The 19056-nt window shown below is 52.9% G+C and overlaps 7 protein-coding genes across 7 annotated transcripts; 2 read left to right on the top strand and 5 right to left on the bottom strand.

Annotated features, from left to right (window-relative positions):
- Positions 1 to 209: 209 nt before the first annotated feature.
- Positions 210 to 3008, bottom strand: An08g07610 (uncharacterized protein; the record flags this gene model as incomplete). The annotated part of the gene is made up of 1 exon (XM_001392841.1): positions 210 to 3008. One exon carries the CDS (start codon positions 3006 to 3008, stop codon positions 210 to 212), a length of 2799 nt encoding a protein of 932 aa, XP_001392878.1.
- A 291-nt stretch (positions 3009 to 3299) lies between these two features.
- Positions 3300 to 4365, top strand: An08g07600 (uncharacterized protein; the record flags this gene model as incomplete). The annotated part of the gene is made up of 3 exons (XM_001392840.1): positions 3300 to 3303; positions 3428 to 3528; positions 3604 to 4365. The coding sequence occupies 3 exons, from the start codon at positions 3300 to 3302 to the stop codon at positions 4363 to 4365; spliced, it is 867 nt and encodes a 288-aa protein (XP_001392877.1).
- A 185-nt stretch (positions 4366 to 4550) lies between these two features.
- An08g07590 (uncharacterized protein) lies at positions 4551 to 6481 on the bottom strand (the record flags this gene model as incomplete). Its single annotated transcript, XM_001392839.1, has 2 exons — positions 4551 to 5716; positions 5773 to 6481. 2 exons carry the CDS (start codon positions 6479 to 6481, stop codon positions 4551 to 4553), a joined length of 1875 nt encoding a protein of 624 aa, XP_001392876.1.
- A 1029-nt stretch (positions 6482 to 7510) lies between these two features.
- Positions 7511 to 8128, top strand: An08g07580 (uncharacterized protein; the record flags this gene model as incomplete). Its single annotated transcript, XM_059749189.1, has 3 exons — positions 7511 to 7638; positions 7706 to 8075; positions 8120 to 8128. The coding sequence occupies 3 exons, from the start codon at positions 7511 to 7513 to the stop codon at positions 8126 to 8128; spliced, it is 507 nt and encodes a 168-aa protein (XP_059601219.1).
- Positions 8129 to 8327: 199 nt separating this feature from the next.
- On the bottom strand, positions 8328 to 9259 carry An08g07570 (uncharacterized protein; the record flags this gene model as incomplete). Its single annotated transcript, XM_001392837.3, has 3 exons — positions 8328 to 8563; positions 8616 to 8954; positions 9019 to 9259. The coding sequence occupies 3 exons, from the start codon at positions 9257 to 9259 to the stop codon at positions 8328 to 8330; spliced, it is 816 nt and encodes a 271-aa protein (XP_001392874.1).
- A 2914-nt stretch (positions 9260 to 12173) lies between these two features.
- An08g07560 (uncharacterized protein) lies at positions 12174 to 13343 on the bottom strand (the record flags this gene model as incomplete). The annotated part of the gene is made up of 4 exons (XM_059749188.1): positions 12174 to 12426; positions 12475 to 12479; positions 12550 to 13307; positions 13337 to 13343. 4 exons carry the CDS (start codon positions 13341 to 13343, stop codon positions 12174 to 12176), a joined length of 1023 nt encoding a protein of 340 aa, XP_059601218.1.
- Positions 13344 to 17201: 3858 nt separating this feature from the next.
- Positions 17202 to 18774, bottom strand: An08g07550 (uncharacterized protein; the record flags this gene model as incomplete). Its single annotated transcript, XM_059749187.1, has 5 exons — positions 17202 to 17252; positions 17464 to 17506; positions 17576 to 17663; positions 17795 to 18075; positions 18137 to 18774. The coding sequence occupies 5 exons, from the start codon at positions 18772 to 18774 to the stop codon at positions 17202 to 17204; spliced, it is 1101 nt and encodes a 366-aa protein (XP_059601217.1).
- Positions 18775 to 19056: the final 282 nt, after the last annotated feature.

The raw sequence follows: 19056 nt of genomic DNA, 5'->3' as shown, positions 1-19056 counted from the left end.
GTGAGCAAGCAACAGGGGCAGGGNAGAGAGAAGAGTAACAGGAACAGGAGGACAGATGGGATGAGGATACAGGAGTGTTGGGGTGTTCTAAGATCGGGCACTAAGTCTACATTTATCACCATAGTTATGCTGGTATGATTAATCACTTTTATCTAACATGGTATCTACAGATGCAAAACCTAGTCCACAAGCCACGAGCCATAAGTCGCCTACTTCTTCCTCGACGGTCGAGCATTCTTCTCGCGTCTCTTCTGCTTCAAATTCCTGGCTAACCGAATATCATCCGTACCCTTCAGCTCACTCTTACCGCCCGCCGCGGCTCCTCCGAACTTACCCAACTGGCGCTCCTTGGCCGCCTCATTCTTCTTCTTCATCTTATCATAATCTCCGCGGAGCGGATCAGCCCGCTTCGGCGCCTGCTCCTTGTTATGCTTGAAGCGTCTACCACCGCGGTAGTGGTTCAGGTCCGCCCCCAGACCCGGTGTCTCGGCCTCACCCACACGCGGCAGACGAGTCAGTCGCTTGCCCTTCTTCCAGGCGTCGAAGCGTCCACTGCGGAAGCTGGCGGCGATCTTGGCACCACTCTCACCACGCACCAGACGAGTACCCTTCGATCCGTCCTCGTCGTTCTGTCGCGACACGTACTTCTTGTGACGCTTGTCCCAGCGCATCATGGTGCGAGGCTCGCCGAACCCGCGGCTGCCTTCATCGCCGAGCAGATCCATGGCTGCGTCGCGGGATGCCTGTGCGAAGTTGGCGTTGGTGCCGGAGTGCACACCGTACGCGCGGTCTTCGGCCATGTTGGTGTTGTTGGGGGTGTAGGACATGAAGTATTCGGGGTTCTGGAAGGAGGTGGCACTGGCTTCTTTCTTGGCCTTCTTATTGCTGGGCTGGTTGTAGGAGGAGAAGGTAACTTCGAGGTCGGATTCCGAGGCAAGTGACATGTTGTCGGCGGCGCCTTCGCCGGCTTCGTCTTCGTCGGAGAAGGCACCATCTTCGGCGTCGTCGGCGTCAGCGTCTCCGGACTTGGTGGGGACGTCGTCGTCGACGAATTCCGATTTCGCTTCCTGGGCGCGCTTCTTCTTCGAGTCGAGCGTGGTTCGGACGCGCTTGATTGTCGTGAGCGCCTCCTCGTTCTCGGGCTTGCCGCTGCGGCGGTTGTTCACTTCGAAGATAGTCTCATTCGGCCGGTAGCCTCCGATGCGGGCCAGCATCTTCTCGCGCTCAGCTTCGAGTTGGCTGGTCTCGTCGTTGAACAGAGGGTGCAGGGCCGTCCAATTGTCGGACGAAACGACCTCTTTCGAGCGCTTGGCACTCTCCAAGGATGCGGCGTTACGTGTGCGCAAGTAGAGCTTTTCACCCTTGCTGGCGACGGAACGCTGCGCGGCGATATCTACCGTATCGTCCAAGACCTTGTTCACCCACTCGCAGCTCTGAGACAGGCCGTCGCGGGGGAAGCCTCCGACGACCACATCCTCGGCGAAGTTGACTTGGTCGCCATGCTCCCGGCCGAGGACTAGTCGCCGGCCGAGGAACAGCTGTAGATCGAGCAGGTAGGGGGCATCGGAATCGCGGACCAGACTGTAACTCCAACCGGTGCGGCCAGCACGCGCGGTACGACCGACACGGTGGACGAAGATCTTGGCTTGGGAGGGAAAGTCGTAGTTGATGACATTGGCCAGAATGGGAATATCGATACCTCTGGCTGCGACGTCAGTGACGACCAGGATGTTCGAAATGCCGGTACGGAAGTTGTGCACTTGGATTTTACGAGCCGTCTGGTCGAGGGAACCGTAAGCGTAGGATGTCGCAAATCCGGCTTCGTTCAGCAGAGAGTACAAGTAGTCGACGTGGTGCTTGGTAGCGGCGAAAATGATCGTGGAATGCTTCGTGGGCGACTCCTTAAAGTTGATTGCTTTGTCGTCCGATCGCTTCCGCTTCTTCGAGAACTTCGAGCTCTTTCCACTGGCGTTCTCTTCCTTCATGCGCTGTGCGGCCTCCGTCGGACCCGTAGGCATCTTAATCACGTTGTGGAGGATATACATCAGCGCGCCCTCCTTGTCTCCGGACTTGACAGAGAAGAACGCATTCTGCAGATCCGGCGAGATCTTGCTCTCAGTATCCAAACGAACAAGCGTAGGCTCCTGCAGACCAGCGCGCGCGAATTCCACCAGGGATTTGGGCAGGGTAGCCGAGAAAAGCAGGGTCTGACGAGTAGACGGCAAGCCGTGAAGAATTTCGGTCAACTGAGCAGCGAAACCCATTTCGAACAGGCGATCGGCCTCATCGAACACAACATAACGGATACTCGACAAATCGAGGTTCATTTCGACCTTCAAGTGCAGGAACCGACCGGGCGTCGCAATCACAATATCGGGGTTACCAGCCATCATAGAGAACTGTTCCTCCAGACTATCACCACCAACCAACAACACCGCCTTGAGATCCGTCCCCTTACCAAGCTCCTTCACGACCTTCAAAGTCTGCAGCGCCAACTCACGCGACGGCGACAAGATCAGCCCACGGGCTCCGACCTGGGTGCTATGGCTCTTCAACTTCTGAATCATGGGAATGACGAACGCAGCGGTCTTTCCGGAACCCGTGCGCGCCATGCCCACGACATCCTGATCCTCCATAATCACTGGGATCGTCTTGCGCTGAATAGGTGTCGGCACCGAGAAACCCTTCCTTGTGATGGCCTTCAACAAGTTCGCATTCAGCCCCATGGCCTGGAAACCACCACCCTTCTTCACCGTGCGACCCTTCAAATTCGACGCCTTTCGGTTCGCAGATGCCTGCGTCTCCGCGATAAACGCCTCGTCATCTTCGTCGTCGTCATCGCCGCCGCCGTTCAGAAAATCGAGCTGCTGGGGAGCCGCCGCCTTCGGTTGTCGCTTGGCTTGCTTCGCGGGGGCCTCGTTGTCGGAGTCGCTGTCATTTTGAAACAGCGCATTGGTGATGTCGAATTCATTCTCCGACATGGCCGGAGAAGCGGCACGACCAGGCATTTTGAAGTAGTGGTCCGGTCAGCCTGGTTGGAGTAATGGTACCTATCGTGAATATGCACTTATCGGCGAGACTTTTTTTGAGAATTCCGCCGGGCGGTGAGGATTGTCGCATCAACGTTGTGCCGGAGCAAACAGGACAATAGAGGCAAACAGGGCAAACAGATATCCTCCCCGCGACGCGTCGGACACGTCCCGATGCGGTAAAATGCATTGCTTCAGTGAATCAATCTTCACTTGATATACCCCAGGTAAATTCATTCATTCACCATTTCCGAATCACACATATACACCATGGGTGAGTATATTCTGTTCGCACTCTATCGCATGACCCCTCTACCACAATAACCTTCCTTGCACCCCACCCTCTACACCATACTCACCTCACGCGTCCACGCATCCCCAACTAACCACCCCTCCAGACGGCGGCTACAACAACTACAGCAGCACCTACAGCGGCGGTGGTGGCGGCGGCGGCGGCTTCATGCCGGGCGAGATGAACAACAGCCCATCCGGAGGAAAGGTACACTCACCAACCCCTCACCCCATCCCATCTATCCCATTTCCCCCCACTAACAAGAAATTAATCATATAACAGTCCGACTACACCAACTCCACCCTCCGCCCCATAACCATCAAACAAGCTCTGGACGCAGTTCAGCCATACCCGGAAGCGCCCTACCAAATCGACTCCGCCGAAATCTCCAGCATCTGCTTCATCGGACAAGTACGCAACATCAGCTCGCAAAGCACAAACGTCACATACAAGATCGACGACGGCACAGGCGAGATCGAAGCCAAGCAATGGATCGACTCCATGACGGCCGACTCCATGGACACGGACGACATCAACAATACTAAGGCCGCCACCGGCAGGAGAGACGGTAAGGTAGAGTTGAACGGGTACGCGAAGGTGTTCGGAAAGTTGAAGTCGTTTGGGAATAAGAGGTTTGTGGGTGCGCATTGCGTCCGCCCTGTTAAGAGTCTGGATGAGGTGCATTGTCATTTGTTGGAGGCGAGTGCTGTGCATTTGTTTTTCACGAGGGGGCCGCCTGGGGGTGGTGCCTCTGGTGCTGGGGGAGTGGGTGATGTGGGTGCTAAGGGGGATGCGGCAATGGGAGGTACAGGGGATGACTACGGGGCTGGAAAGAATCTGCCTGCTATGAGTCCTGTTGCGAAGAGAGTGTATCAATTGCTTAGGACGGAGCCGCAGAGCAATGAGGGGTTGCATGCGCAGTTGATTGCGGCGAAGCTGAGTTTGCCGATGCCGGATGTGGCCAGGGCGGGAGATGAGTTGCTCACTGCGGGTGTGATCTTTTCGACGGTGGATGAGCAGACGTGGGCGATTTTGGAGTTTTAATTGTAATATTCTTTTGTGTGGGTAAAAATAATTTGACGTAATTATGGCAAGTATTGCATGAATTGAGGGATTGTTCATGGCTGTTACTAATTGTGTAGGGGATGAGATATCATCTTGTACATTCACTCCACTACTTCATATCATAATACATCACATCATCACACACATTCACTAACAGGTACATATCAAGTCATCGCATTCCGGCGCAGCGCATCCTCCACCGAGCGATGCCAATTCGTCTGCGTCAAAAAGAACGCCTCAATGACCGAGACCAATAACAAGGCCAACGCAACACCAGACCACAGTCCAAACAAGCCCCAGTTCAATCCAAATGTCGTGCCGAAACTAATTGGCATAGCAATAGCATAGTAGCAAAACAGCTGCACATAGCCGCCAATTTCCTGGCGACCGATACCGCGCAGAATTCCGTTACAGTTGGCAGCCAAGGCATCAAAGAGCTGGAACGCCGCACAGAGAGGCAGGACCTGGGCGACGAGCTCAATGACCTCCTCGTCCGAGGTGAACAGGTACGGGATGTAGTAGCGCAGGGAAGAGAGGAGGAGCATGTTCAGCAGCCCGACGATGACGGCGCCAATCATGGATACCTTGGCGGATAGCTTGGCGGCGTCGACAAGCGTCGCGCCGATGAGGTTGGCGACGCGGGTGCTACCGGAGATGGAGACGGGGAAGGGGATTTGGAAGGTGATGCTGGAGATGGTGGACAGGATGGATTGGGCGGCTAATGGGGTGGTGCCGAGATACGAAGACGCCAGGGTCAGAACTTCAAAGGCGAGACATTCGGCTTCGACCATGAGGAGCCCGGGAAGGGCGAGCTTGATCATGGGGCCCCAGTTGCGTAGGGCGCGGGTGGTGACGCCGTTCCAGCATTCGGAGCCGTCGATGAAGTACACGTACAGGAAGAGGAAGAGAGGCATCAGGTTGTCTGTGATGGCTACAGCGATGGGAGCTCCGATGAAGCCCCAGCCGAACTGCCATACGAATACGTAGTTCATCACTGCATTCAACGGGGCACAGATGAGAAGCACATAAAGCGAGGCAGAGAAGAGTCCCTGCGCCTGCACGAACCGCTTGCCACTCTCGAAGCAAGCGTACCCTGGAGCACCCAGCGCAACCACCTTCAAGTACAAGCCCGCCAGCATGGCGACCTCTCTTTCCGGCACGATCCGGACGAGGATGCGGTCGGCGAAGAACCACAACAAAATAATAGGTATGGAGATAGCCCAGAGGAAGAAGACCATCTTTTGCATCTGCAGACCTACCAGCTTCTTCCTCCCGGAGCCATACGCCTGCGCACACAGGGTATCCAAACTCGTCGCCAGACCTTGGTAAACTGAACACAGTCAATCAATATCAGAAACCCAAGGGAAGGTCTAAACAGCAACATACCAGCATAACCCGTAATACTCGCACTCATACTAGCCAAACTAACGGCCCCAAGCTCCTTCTTGCCCAAATGCCCGAGGGTAAAAATACTCGCCACGGTCAACGAATACTGCAGCAGAAAGGTAACCACCAACGGCGCGGCATTCTTCCCAATGACCTGAGCTTCACGCTTCCACGTCGTCTGAATCAACCCAGCGGTAACAGCCTCCTCCCACTTCCGATCAATCTCCTCCTGATCCTCAACCGTCTCATACTGTGATCCGCGACGCTGCCCGCCCAACAATGCAGCCGTCTCCGTCGCTTCCACACCCGACCCGCGTCTCATGCGCCCTCCCTTCTGCACACCCGGCTCAATGCATCGATTATCAGTGAGAAGATTCCGCTCATCCTCAATGGCCCGCTCCCGCTCCCGCCGCGTTAACCCCTCGTTATCCGGCCGATGCGGCACAACCGTCGCGTGCGAGACGGTAGTGAAGAATCCGGGCCGCTGGTACGACCCGGCCAGCGAATGGGGATTCGTGCCGGGCTGGCTGTTAATGGCGCGGATGGTGGAGGTTTCGGAGGCTTCGTCGTCGGTGGTGAGCATGGATCCTTCGTCGTCGGCGTAGTCTTCAATATCGCGGGCGATGGCAGTGCGGGCGAGCGGCGAGCTGGATCTATACCGGCCGTGCTGCTCGTCTGTGATCCCGCGTATGCTGTTCCGGCGGGCCATGTCGGAAATGGGTTCCACGGAGAAGGTTTGGTTGGTTGGATTGCTGCTGCTAATGTATCACTGCAGTGCAGTCATCCGCGCAATTGCACGGGAAGGACAGGGGGCGGGTGTGTATGTTGTGTGAGAGGGATTGGACCCGCAGGAATGGGAAGCAGCAGGATTTATCAGAATCAATGGCAGCAGGGAGAGAGAGGTTTTGTATGGGAGATGTCAGGGATCCGGTAATCGCATTACGCAAGGAAGAAAAGCGCAGATTTTGCCGCTCAGGCCATGATGATCCACTGCTGAACACTCTACCAATGAGTGAGTCATGGGGTCCAATTCTCTAAGTTTTAACCAGATTCGGATATGCCGCTAGCATGCATGTATGTAGTAGTATCAGGCTATATTGGAGATGTCTGTACACACCACAGAGATGATAAATATCCTATAGAATTTTAGATGTTATGTTCAAGAATGCAATGATAGACCCCGCAAATGACGGACCCCACGGTGGATGAAAGATGCCAGGAATGCTGTACCAGTATTACATACGGCGGTAAGATAAGCCCTCGGCCAATGATAAGACGGTATAAGAATCCCAAACGAGATGGTCCAGCCGAGACTGAATCGCAGTGGATCACATCCAGACAAGCAGTGATGATCCGAATCCACACGAGCTGTCTATGGCAGATAGCAGATTGACAATGATAGATCGTATATCTACAACTGATAGACAAAAAGTCTACGTCGTTACAATCGCATTATCAAATGTTTCAAAAAGATCACGGGATCAATGAGAATGACATCATGTGGACACCGCATCACGTGTCTCCACATGGACCCTGTGCTTGTGCTTTTCTGTTGGCATTCATACTTAAGACATACACCGATATAGCACTATAGCTAGCTTCTTGGAATCGAAAAATATCCCATAAAACTCACCGTAGCTTCACACCCACCATTCACAAAAATATACTCTCCCCCTCCCACCCTCCCACACACACACACCACACTCAATCTACAGAAGAAGAAGAAGAAGCAACAACCATGTCCACCACAACTCAACAACACCAAGAATCCCAAGAATCCCAAGAATACAACAACCACACCCTCCCCAAACCCCCCTACAACCCACTAATCAACCCCTCCAACACGCGCCCAATCCTGGCAGACGAGTGAGCACCCACATCCCTCCCTTACCCCCCCTCCCATTGCATCGCAATACTGACAAAAAAAATACAGTACCCTATCCCTCAAATCCCACATCTTCCTAACCCGCCCCTACATATCGACCCTCCTATTCGAAAATGCCACCTCCGATGCCCGCGACCACTGCGCCAACGAGCGCACCTTCCTCTCCTGGCTCCGTCTCTCAATGTACCTCGCCATCGTGGCCATCGCCATCATAATCAGTTTCCATTTCCAGACGCCGCCGACGGGATTGGAGCGGCGGATGGCATTACCGCTAGGGATTGTGTTCTGGGTGCTGAGTTTGGCGTGTCTCGTGAATGGGTTTGCGAATTATGTGCGGACCGTCAAGAAGTATAGCCGGAAGGCGGCGCTCGTGCAGAGTGGGTGGAAGACGCAGGTTACGTTTACGGTGGTCGGGACGGTGATTTTGGGGAGTTGTGTGTTGTTTTTGGCGACGGATGCTAGTACAACTAACTAACTAATTGGTTGGTTCATTTGGGAGGGTTTGGTAGGTGGTGGTAAGATATGATTATAAACAAAGCTAAATGGACACTACATCGATAGTATGGATACGGCCATCAAACGCTGCAGGGAATCATGTCAGGGGATATAACTAGGGGTACCATGTACAGGCTGCAGATGCAAAAGATCACACACATCATCTTCGCCTCATTTACATCCTCCGGATCTGCTGCTCGTTCTTGTATCCTTCAAGCGACGCCGAGCCCAGATGGCTCCACCACTCGAAAAGCATCGAATTGCAGATCAGCTTGAACCACGGCGTGAACTTCAGTCCCGGTTGCTCGAACATCTGCTTCAGCTCGTCCGCCGACACGTACCGCGTGTCGCGCACTTCGTTGGGGTTGACATTCAAATCGACGTCCGCCTGGATGAACAGAATGTAGTCAACTAGATACGGTCAGTCACCTATCCAACAGCTCATCCACTGGTATAGACATACTCTCGTGCTCTCCCCATTTGCCATCACTGGGCGCCTTGTAGTGGATGCGGGTGAAGAACTCAAACTTGTCCAGCGGCACCTGCTCCGGTTTGATACCAAGCTCGTGTTCCAGCTTGCGCTGCGCCGCGCGCTTCACGCCCAGCACGGCCGCATCGAGCTGCGAGCCCGTCTCTCCAGGGATGCCCAGGGGATGGGAGCAGCAGGTGTTCGTCCACATGTCGGGGAAGGTGATCTTCTCGGTCGCACGTTGTTGAAGCAGCAGACGCTTGTTCGAGTCGAAAAGGAATACGGAGAAAGCACGGTGGAGGAGGCCGCGATCAATGTTGGTCATCAAGTGGCCTGTGGAGTCGCGCCATCAGCATTGATTAGGTTCTTAATGCTTGGTGACGATCGATAAACTTACAGGCCTTCTTGCTGGCACTGCCAATGGGCTTGTCATCTTCATCCAGCACAATACACACCTCTTCCATCAGGCGGACCTGTTCCTCATCATAACCGGCAAGCTCGTCGCCGGGGGCGGAGGCATTGCTTGTCGCAGTGGGGAGCACCTCCCGCGCCAGAGAAGTGTCAACCTCGGGGAAGAGAGTCGCGACGTTCTCAGCCGTGATTCTCGGCGGCTCGGTGACGGTAGTGGTGGCACTCATCCTGACAATTTGGCTGGAAGAAGACAGAAATCGACTAGGCCTCCGGTGCTGCAGAGAATGGGGCGAAAACAGTGAAATCTTGGGGAGGGAGAACGACCCCCTCGGTGTGGGGAGAACAGAGCGGGCGCCAGGGCGGTGGCAGAAAACCCATCGAGCGGCGCGGTTCATCATTTCCTTTCTTGCCGTTTGGTCACTCGCGGCCCTATTGCTTCTATTGTTCTTGTGCAGTCTACGGACAAACTGTTCAGGCTGGCGGCATTACTGCTTCGGAAATCAGGATACTCCGTCGCTCTCTCACTGGTATGTCGGAGCAGCATGCCAATCATGCGCTCTATGTCAGCCGGATACCCTGCCGTGGCATCTCCGTTTCCCTTGGCCAGGTCTGCAAGCAGCTGAATTGAACGTCTATCAGTACAGATGATAAAGAAGCAACTGCCCGCTCTGTTGTTCGCATCAGTCAGAGGCAGATCGAGGTGAACAGGCAATGTCCATGCCTGATCAACCTGTTAAGGCCGATCTTGATGGGGCTGACATAGCTTCCGCGCTGAATGCCTGGCAACTATTACCAACAACTTTCCGTTGAGGCGCGTTGCCAGACATGTTCTTCAGTCCGGCAGTTTCAGGCCTGTAGAGTCGGCATAGCATAGCATCTTGCCCACGCATATAGCTGCAGAAATTGGTGGGACATCACCGGTCGGTCAACAGGCGTCTACCAACCCGGTTAATTTATTTTTACTGACTCGGCCCCGATCGATCGGGGTGTCTCATTCCGTCGGGTCCTAGTTTCCCTGCTCATTGCCGGAGCCTGGCACAACCTCCCACTGAGATTGAAAGCCCCGCGAAAAGCATACTCGTAGTGCCAGACCAAACCAACGAGTGCCAGAGGGACGGTTTAGTGTCTTGGTATCCTAATGGAAGTTGTCCGACCAAGGGCTGCTCTTGTCGCTTAACTTTGATTGTCTCTTCTCGGATCCGTCGGACGCGGACGTCCGAATAGTAGGCCGTAAACACCTTTCTTCGCTAAACAACCAGCAAGGGCCAATAAGCGTCCAATGCACGAGGCGTCAGGATTGGTCCAGGCGTTAATTCCATCATAGCCCCCATTCGTAGTGATTAACTCGGCCGTGGTTAATTTGAGGATGCCTCGTTAGTGTATTGCCCCTTGATTTAGCAAACTCCGTAGGATTTGCTCCCGTGTCGGATTATGGAACGAAGCTATTCAGCGCTGGGCGGAGTTAATTTCCACTCGCGCGCTTAGTTTCTGGTATTGAGAGCAATGGCGCCATTCAGGATTCCCCGCCTTCAGCGACGGTCACTCCGACGAATTACTCAAACCTTCTTTGGCTGCAATGCCGGAGAATCTGAGCGCGTCAAATCAGACCATCAGAACAGCCTTGTCATATAAAGGGTATTTGAACTTCTCTCAAGGCAGCATAAGTCGCAGGTTATAAGCCAGAAGTACAGTCGATCAAACATCCGTAAGGGTCAAATTATCCGTGCCGTGCGCTTGGCAGAACCAGTCCGTGTCGCGCTTGTTTGAACCTAAACCAGCTCGTTAGGGGTCTGGATTCTTCCATCCGATAAATCGGACCATAGCCGGTCGCAGAACTATCGGATGGGGAATGATATACGGAGTTCTGGCTCCACCCGCCTTAGAGTTGGAGCCGATGTGCGCAGATAAAAGTCACTCGCGCCGCGGGGATCACCGCGAAAGAGGAAGGACTCTCAGAGTCTCAGAGCATGTTCCGTGCCTTCAGTTAGTCTCGATGGGTCCGCTAGGAAGCCTTCCGACTTCCCCATAGTCCTCCAACCCAGAATGGTAATGGTTATCTCGATGGCGCACGACGATAGGTAGGCCTTGCTGACAACTCCCGCGGTCGTATGGAGCATTCCTATTATCGTGTGTCTCTTGTCTTTCTTTGTGCTCAAGGGACCCGTTCTTTGCGCCGCTCCTCCATCGTTGAGTGGCTCGTCAACCCACTTATCCTCCCCCCCGTGTCCGGTTCCGTTCCGTGTGGACTGGATTTTCGGCGTGTATTAAGTTTGTTAGGGCAGCTAATGCAGCACTTGGCTCGTTCCTGGTGTGCCTAGCTGGCATAAGCTTCCGCGCTGCACCTTGTTAACGAGTCGTGCAAGACCGGAACACGTCCATGCTCCTTCGCTTCGTACTTTTTTCCACCGGCTAATGCCTAGCACGGCGATAATTCTCGTGGATGGTGACGCGCCATTGGAGGGTCTTCATAGATAGCGAGATGGCATAGGATGGCGTGAATCAATAATGGAACAGCCGGCCTAGTAGCTCCTCTCCAGTGGCCCATCTCTTCCGACACTGGTCCTATAGTAGATTCGGACCAAGAGGAATCGGGAAGTCGTCCCGATGGGTTTGGAAGTGAGGCTTCATTCTGCAAGAGCAAGCAATTTGAATATTCTGCAACGCTCCTCCGTGAGCTCTCTCTGACCATGCGACCTAAAGCCTGCTGCTGTTGGGTGGACCCAACAAACACTTGGTCCACATCATGGTCCACCGGAGTAAGTTGTGGATAACTTGCAAGAATACTTTGAATAGTCCAAAAGACCAACGAGGCAGTTGTGGCGGCTAAATTTTGTTAAACGAAAGGCATGGACCTGCCATGCGCTGCTTGATTTCTATAAGCCGCCTTCGGGCTATGACGGATCTCTAGCCATATTCCAAAAAATGCAAAACCAAAAGTCGACATGGCCTCCCAGATGAGAAAACAAACAGTCAGAACAAAAGCAAACTGCCTCCCTGCGCTTATACAAAGAAAACACAAAAAAATACATGGGTAGTCATGCTTTCAAATATACAATGGATCCTCTCCCAAAGTATGCAGCCGTAACGTTCATGACTAGCTGCGGTCAACGCATGCATGGTCTAGAGCAGGCAACTAAAACATCAAAGGGCTCTCAGTTGATTAGTGTGGTGAAGCGTAATAGTCATCAGTGGGGTATGGCGCATCTGTGTCGTTTCGAGAAGCTCGTGTCTTCCGGGTTCTTCCATCGCAGCCGTCCGACTGATGTCTGTAGCAGAGTGAGTTCGTTGTTTCACATTGGAGCTTGATCCGAATACGGTACCTTGACAATGTGTCCTGTCGACTGTAGCGCCGACCACACTTCTCACAGCCATACTTGCGTATTCCCCGATGGATCTGTGCGTTCTATTAGCCATGAACTTTACTCTATCCAAAATCACTTACACTATCTACGTGTCTCTTCAGATCAGTTCTCCGCCTAAACTCCCGCCCGCAGGTCTCGCATGGATGTGGCCTTACGTAGTTAGGGTCATGGCTCTTCATATGCTCTTTACAGTTAGAGCGTCGTGTGAAGCGGACACCACACGTGGGACACTCTAAGCCACTTGCTGACGGTATCTTGGATTGTTCTCCATGGGGCGATTCGCTAACATTTTCGATCCACTTGGAGATTGCCTCATCAGGGACCAAATCCGGCGCGACACTTTGACTCGGGTCCAGCTCAGTGAGGGTATTATCCGGTCGTTGGGGATGCAGATACGCGGTGTTGAGTTGGAGTCGAGGGATCTCTGGCATTCTGGAGACCATTGTATTGTTTGAATCATCCAGGAAAGATGATTCCCAGACGTCCACATTGGACCAGCCTTCTGACGCTGCCATGGTTTCGGAGGTAGGAGTGTTAGGCCAGAAGCGAGGAATTTCATCATGCATCGCACCAAAATCCATAACTGGGCTGTAACTGGGTGATACTGAGATATCTGCATGGCTACCGAATGGCTCGTAATGCGTACTGGGCGGGAACCGACTGGCGTCTGGAGGGGTTTCGAGGATGTTTGGGGAATGCGTTATTGGGTCGGACCAGTTGCTCGTTGAAAGTGCATATTGCTCCGGACACGGGTAGAGTCTGATCTGGCTTGAGGGGGATCCTGTTCCACAATTTGAGATTCCTAACCCGGACAACGACTGGAAATCGTATCTATCGAGCGGGATAGGCGCAGGTGATGGGTAGGCTGGAGAAGCTTTGAGTAACCTTTGATCATCCCGCGCGGAGTGAGCCACTGGAGAGGATGGAACGAGGTAGGTGTACGATCCATGACGAAATTAAGATTTAATCATAAAACAGAACAGAATTGGGAAAGAAAAATGAAGATTTTCGGGGAAAGCTGCAACCAGGAGAAGGATGATTCGTGATGGTTTCTGGGTCGAGGGATTGCTTTAATGTTCACAGAACTCCCACGAGGTCTGTGGCTGAAACTGGGGTAGGGCTGATGAGAAGGCAACAATATTGATGACTAGTAGATGCTATTCAAACGAGAGTGAGGAAGTTATTGGCAGTGTATATAAGTAGCAAGACTCAACAGCGACGCTGCTGGACGTTGAGAATAAGTGGCGAACCCTGAACAGCAGCTGAAAAAAATATCTCGGGGGATGCCATATGATGATTGGAGTACAGCAACCGCTGCATGGGGCACAGGTAGAGAGAAGAGAGAGAGATGAGCAACAGGTTTGACGCCTCATCAGGCAAGGCAGAATTGACGGGACGTTGCTGCATGGATGGGGAAGAATTCAGAGCGAACCTAGCTGGAACAACCCGGTCCAAGTGGACTGCAGCCTGGGTCTGCAACATTATTCAGATAGGCGCGTCAATTAGATGCCATGCGCAAGAATTTAGCGCCGGAAGGGTGTGATCAGGCCAAGGTGTCAGTCGGCGCTGTACCCTGTCGCGAGGAGGGAGGGAGAGTGGGAGGGAGGGGGGTGGGTGTGGATGGAGCATGGTTTGATTCACACCGGACGACGCCGTCATTTGTCGCCTAGCGGACATGACCGGGACCCAGCCGATCCATCAGCCAGGAAATCAGGACATCTGAATGGTACAAAGTAAACAAAAAATGAAGGGAACCAGATAGTAGTGGTAATTGTGAGTGTGTAGTGGGGGTGTAGGAGACCCCGTTACGTTAGGGGATGCAGTGCCTCTTGGGACAACAAGCATGGCGCTGGGGAAAAGACGGCAACAATAGCGGCTGAATTATTGGCAACATCGACGGGGGGGAATGCCTGGCTTCCTGATCAGCAACAGTCGGCTGGAGCAGCGCGCTTTTTTTTCCCTTTTCTCCTGCTCTCCTGCTCTTAATGAAACGGGAATAGTAGGACCCGACAGTCTGGTACCTAGCTTGGCGAAGCAGCATTGCAGTGCGTGTCGCCAGAAAAGGCCGGTTGGCAACACTGCCTCAATATCGGCGAAGTAGTATGCATAGGCCAAAAATAATACCCAGTCAGGTACCGCGGTACACCAGAGCCTCAATGAACAGCATTTGGGACTAAGAGGGAGTGTGTGGATGTGAGATAGATGGATGTTGTGATTGTGGTGGTAGATATGGGTGCTGCGCGGGCCGAAGTATACTAGTTGGACTAACAGTTAGCGAGAGGGAGGAGGAGGAGGAGGAGGAGGAGAGAAAAAGAGAGACACAGGAGAGGTTCGGTGGTTGAGGGAACGGCGGACAAGCCAGTGACAGACAAGCAGTGGACGGGAACTGAGGGAGAGTGACTACAACGACTAACTAACTGGGCAGGGCAGAAGAGGGGCTCCCGGCCCTGATCCTGGTCTGTACCAGAGAGTATTATTGTACTAGACACACACTCTGGCTCCCACGACCATGGCAGTGGCCCGGTTTCCCTGTTACTAATTACCTACCGCTCTCTCTTGGTATCGTTCAGTATTCTCCTGAGATTACTATTATTTTATTTTTCATTTATTCGACGAAAATTTTTCTTCCTTTTTTTCTTCTTCTCCCTGTTGGGTTCGGTTCCTGAATGATTAGTCTACTGCCTTTGTTATTATTTTTCCTGTTTCGAACAAATCCCCCTCCAAAACCCATCTTTAGAACTACTAGTACTGACATCATCTAAACACCATTCTGAAATCTATGCCATTTCTATCTATGATGAGAGAGGATGAAATGAACGAGAAAAAAAAGAAAAATCGCTGAAGAAATATAACAGAATGACAAATTACAACGACAATCATCCAGTGCATTCCGGACAAAGAAGTTGTTCGTCGCTAGCGGGTCTCCATCTACTCCGACCCTCCGACCTACGGAATGGTTACTGGCCGGTGCTCACGCTAAAGCTTTAGGCTCTGGCACCGGCCTGGCGCCAGGTGCGTGTGTATACCATCCTTCCGCTGTGGTTCCCCCCTTCCCCTCCATTCCTTCTGCCCTGCGCAGTGCACCGTAATATACCACTTTCTGACACCTCTTCCGACTTTCTGTAATTGCCCTCATTGGCTTCGCTGGTGAAAGGCCATCCGAGCAGCCACTCGATCCACTTGAGTGCGCAACCGTTCCACTTCGTCGATCATATCCGCGGTGTCACTACGGCCAGCCTGGCCCGAAGTTGGTCCGCGCGCTTCGGGGTGCTGGCCCGGGTTAGACCGTTCCTTAGGCCGGCTGGATGCCCACGAACGCCCTTCCAGTGCGGAGGCATGGAGCGGGGCATGGTGCGTGGAGAAAGGGAGCCCCATCTGGATGGAAGATGTTGGTCGACTGCTTGCGGTGGTCGTCGTGGCAGTTGGCGGAAATTGGCTATTTCCCCGAGAGACGTAGCGGCGGCTAGATTCATAGGCCCAGATCAGTGCGACAAACGGGAGGTGGGTGGCCCGGAGCAGAACGATGCGCACCCGGCGGATGTGCTCTGCAGGTAAGAAGAGCCTCATGGGGCGGATACAGAGGAGGGGGATGAGGTTCTATCGTGGAGTCATGGCTGCTGTCAGCGTCACAACCCAACCCAGTCATGCAGGGGCCACAAAAAAACTAAGTGTCGAGAGGGGGTGTTGTTTACTGACCAAGGGGGGCATGAAATACGTCAATCTCCGAGAATTACTGCTCTCTAGCACATAGATAGACAGCCTATTACCACACATCAGCGGGAGGGGCCATAGGGCCGAAGGAAAGTAGCATGACACATACTGGAAGAGATACTCTTCTCGGGCATGCGCCATGACCTGGACAAGGAGCACGGTTGGGTAGACAGATTAGCATGGCTCATGCACAATAACAATAACACAACATGTCGGAGGAGGAGGCCGAGCAAGCCCCGCACCCAGCAGTATGATTTGGACATTTGGACCTACCCCTTCTAGACTCATGCTCATGAGACTGACCAACGACGAGATCAACAGAAGGTTGGTCATCGAAACGAAAATCAACCTATCGACCATACCAATCAGCCACTTTCCTGTGAGCACCGAAATGATTCTGCCGGGATGATCGTCCGAATGCCGCTATTCGCGAAAACACGCGAGGCTTCATTGTACCCTGCGCCGCGACCGATTTGACGCCATGTGTTTCCGGGCGGCACCGGGTCTCCAGCCTCTAGGAACTGGGTCGCATCGCCTCAATTTCCACCGAAGCATGAGGAGGAGAAGGAAAATGCATGGCTGGTTATCGCAGTAACAGGGCAGCTGGAAACACGTCCAACGTGACCAAAAGTGTATGCGACCGACACATCTCATGGAGCCTGTGGCGCAGTAGAGGACTGGGGATTGGAGAAGCACTCACATCAGACCGTAGCCAAAGATCGGGGAAATCTAAGAATTAGCGCGTCAGTAAAACTTTCCACGAGAGCCAACCGATTCTGCAAGACCCCTGGAAATCCGGGTTTGGGCTGCATGGCGGCCGCGCTGCTGCATTAGACTCACATCGTGAGCGATGTCCTTTTCCAATCATTTCAGCCACCGTCAGTTTGAAGAACACATGTTACCCGATTAGGAACAACGCACGAAGCCCAGCACATTCGATCTACCTCGCTCTGTCAGTCAACTAGCGGTCGATGAGGGGCTATTTTCACCGCCATACCCAAAGAACACTTTCACCAAAATCCACGACATTTGCCGCAGAGAGAGGCGGTCACGGGCGAGCATCGTGAAGGTGGTCAGGAACCCTGCAGATGCACATTTACCGCGCGTTGGTCTTCTTCAGCCTTGTCCTATGCGTCATCGGGATCACCTACCAAGGTACAGCACTACGACTATCGGAATAAATCGAAAAAACGCTTTTGTCTAGGCCCCCTTGTCAGCGCCTTTCGCCACCTGCCACAGTCTGGGCGAGCGGAGTAACTATACCATCTCTTTGAGAACAGGGATCTGTGCGTCGAAACTGTCAACGTGGCTTCCAGAACAGGGTTCTTCCGGGTCTCCGGCTGCATGGATTGCCTTACCAGACTTCCAAAATAGGAGTTCAAGCTCACAAGGGAGCAGATCCTGTTCAGCTGTCGTGTCAGAACCTGAAACAGGTATCAGGATCATCGTAGCAGGGGGGCTTGGTTTTACCTTGGAACCAGAAACAATGCCTCCAGCGATAGAATATCAAACGAGAGATCCGTGATGTAATCACTTTGTTTGGCTAGTCCGATAATTCCTGGATGGTTGTGTAAGTCAGCGATCCAACCATACTCCGGCCCGCCCAGTGAGCCCAGCTGCGGAAACTGGCCCAGCTGGAAGAGCTGAGTCGAGGCAAGGCAGATCAGTGGCATGGTGCAAATGACTCACTGGCAATGACAAAGGCAAGGCCTGTGCCAATTATGCCCATATTCCAAGCACTCCAGAAGTCCATCTGGTAGAAGAGCATTCCGGCATCAGCCATCCCGCTGACTTCATCATATGCAAAAGCAGCGATCCAGATGTACATCATAGTCTCAAAGATGCCTATGCCAGTAGGCTTCCTCTCAACTAACACCGCATAATAGAGGAACAAAAACGAGACAAAGAAGGCCGCTTCAAAGGCCTTCCGATACACTGGCACTCTCAATCGTGAGTACGGATCGGCGGTTCTGCCAGACACATAGATTTCAGCATATGGCATCTACACCACGTAGTGCAGAAGTGAGTTACCTTTTGTTAAAAAACTGGGGCTTCTTCTTCGAATGCACGCTCAAAGAGTCCCAGAAGACAATCTCGCCCTTCCAGATATTGTCTATCACTTTCTGAACCACCTTCTGGCTTAGAAATCTTTTCGCTTGGGCGATTGTGGCTATCTCGAGTGCGTTCAGTCCAAAGAACCTTGACAGTTTTTCAAGCTCATATGCGTCACTTGCAGACATGTTGGTCCCCGGCTCATTTATGTCAAGTGAGCTTCCTGCACGTCTCTTGCCACCAAAGAACCGATAAAGCGAAGATGACGAGCTCAATAATAATGGTGTCCTTTCGTCTTCTTGCGAAAAAGCCTCACCGGTCATCGTCGCAAACCCAGATGTGCCTCTTTCTGCCTGTGAGATATCTGTACTGCCCTGCATTGGAGTTTTGAGTTCCTCAAGAAGGAATTCGATGGTTTCGCGCTGATTGACGTGACAGAGAAATTGCCAAGCAACGTATTCACAAGCATATCCTCGGCTTTCATTCAAGCCCCAGTCCGTTTCAGCATCATTGGTAAATTGCCATTTCAAGATCCTAAGATATGTCTCAACACCACCGAGCCGTCGGGAGAGTCTGGCTTGATAGGAATTACCTACATCAGAGCAGCGATTATACATGGGTTGTGCGAGTTCTCGGCCAAGGAGTACAGGAGCAGCCGGAGGCTTTGGCCATGGGGAGAAAACCTTAGCTCCTCAAAGGTGCATGCGACATCATTAATAGCGACCACCAGATAGCTATTTCGTAACTGTTAACAGAGCTAGCCATGCAAATATTTAATATCGGGCCAGCTGTACTTATGTAGTTTGCGAACCACATCAACGAGTGGTTCATTATCATCAATAATGGGAACCTCAAAAGGTGGCTGTTCAGCGGGTGCAATCGATGAAGTAGAGGATTCC

The sequence above is a fragment of the Aspergillus niger genome, assembly GCF_000002855.4.
Source record: "Aspergillus niger supercontig An08".
NCBI lineage: Eukaryota > Fungi > Ascomycota > Eurotiomycetes > Eurotiales > Aspergillaceae > Aspergillus > Aspergillus niger.
The sequence above is the reverse complement of the archived record's forward strand: the minus strand, read 5'-3'. Positions and strand labels throughout refer to the sequence as shown.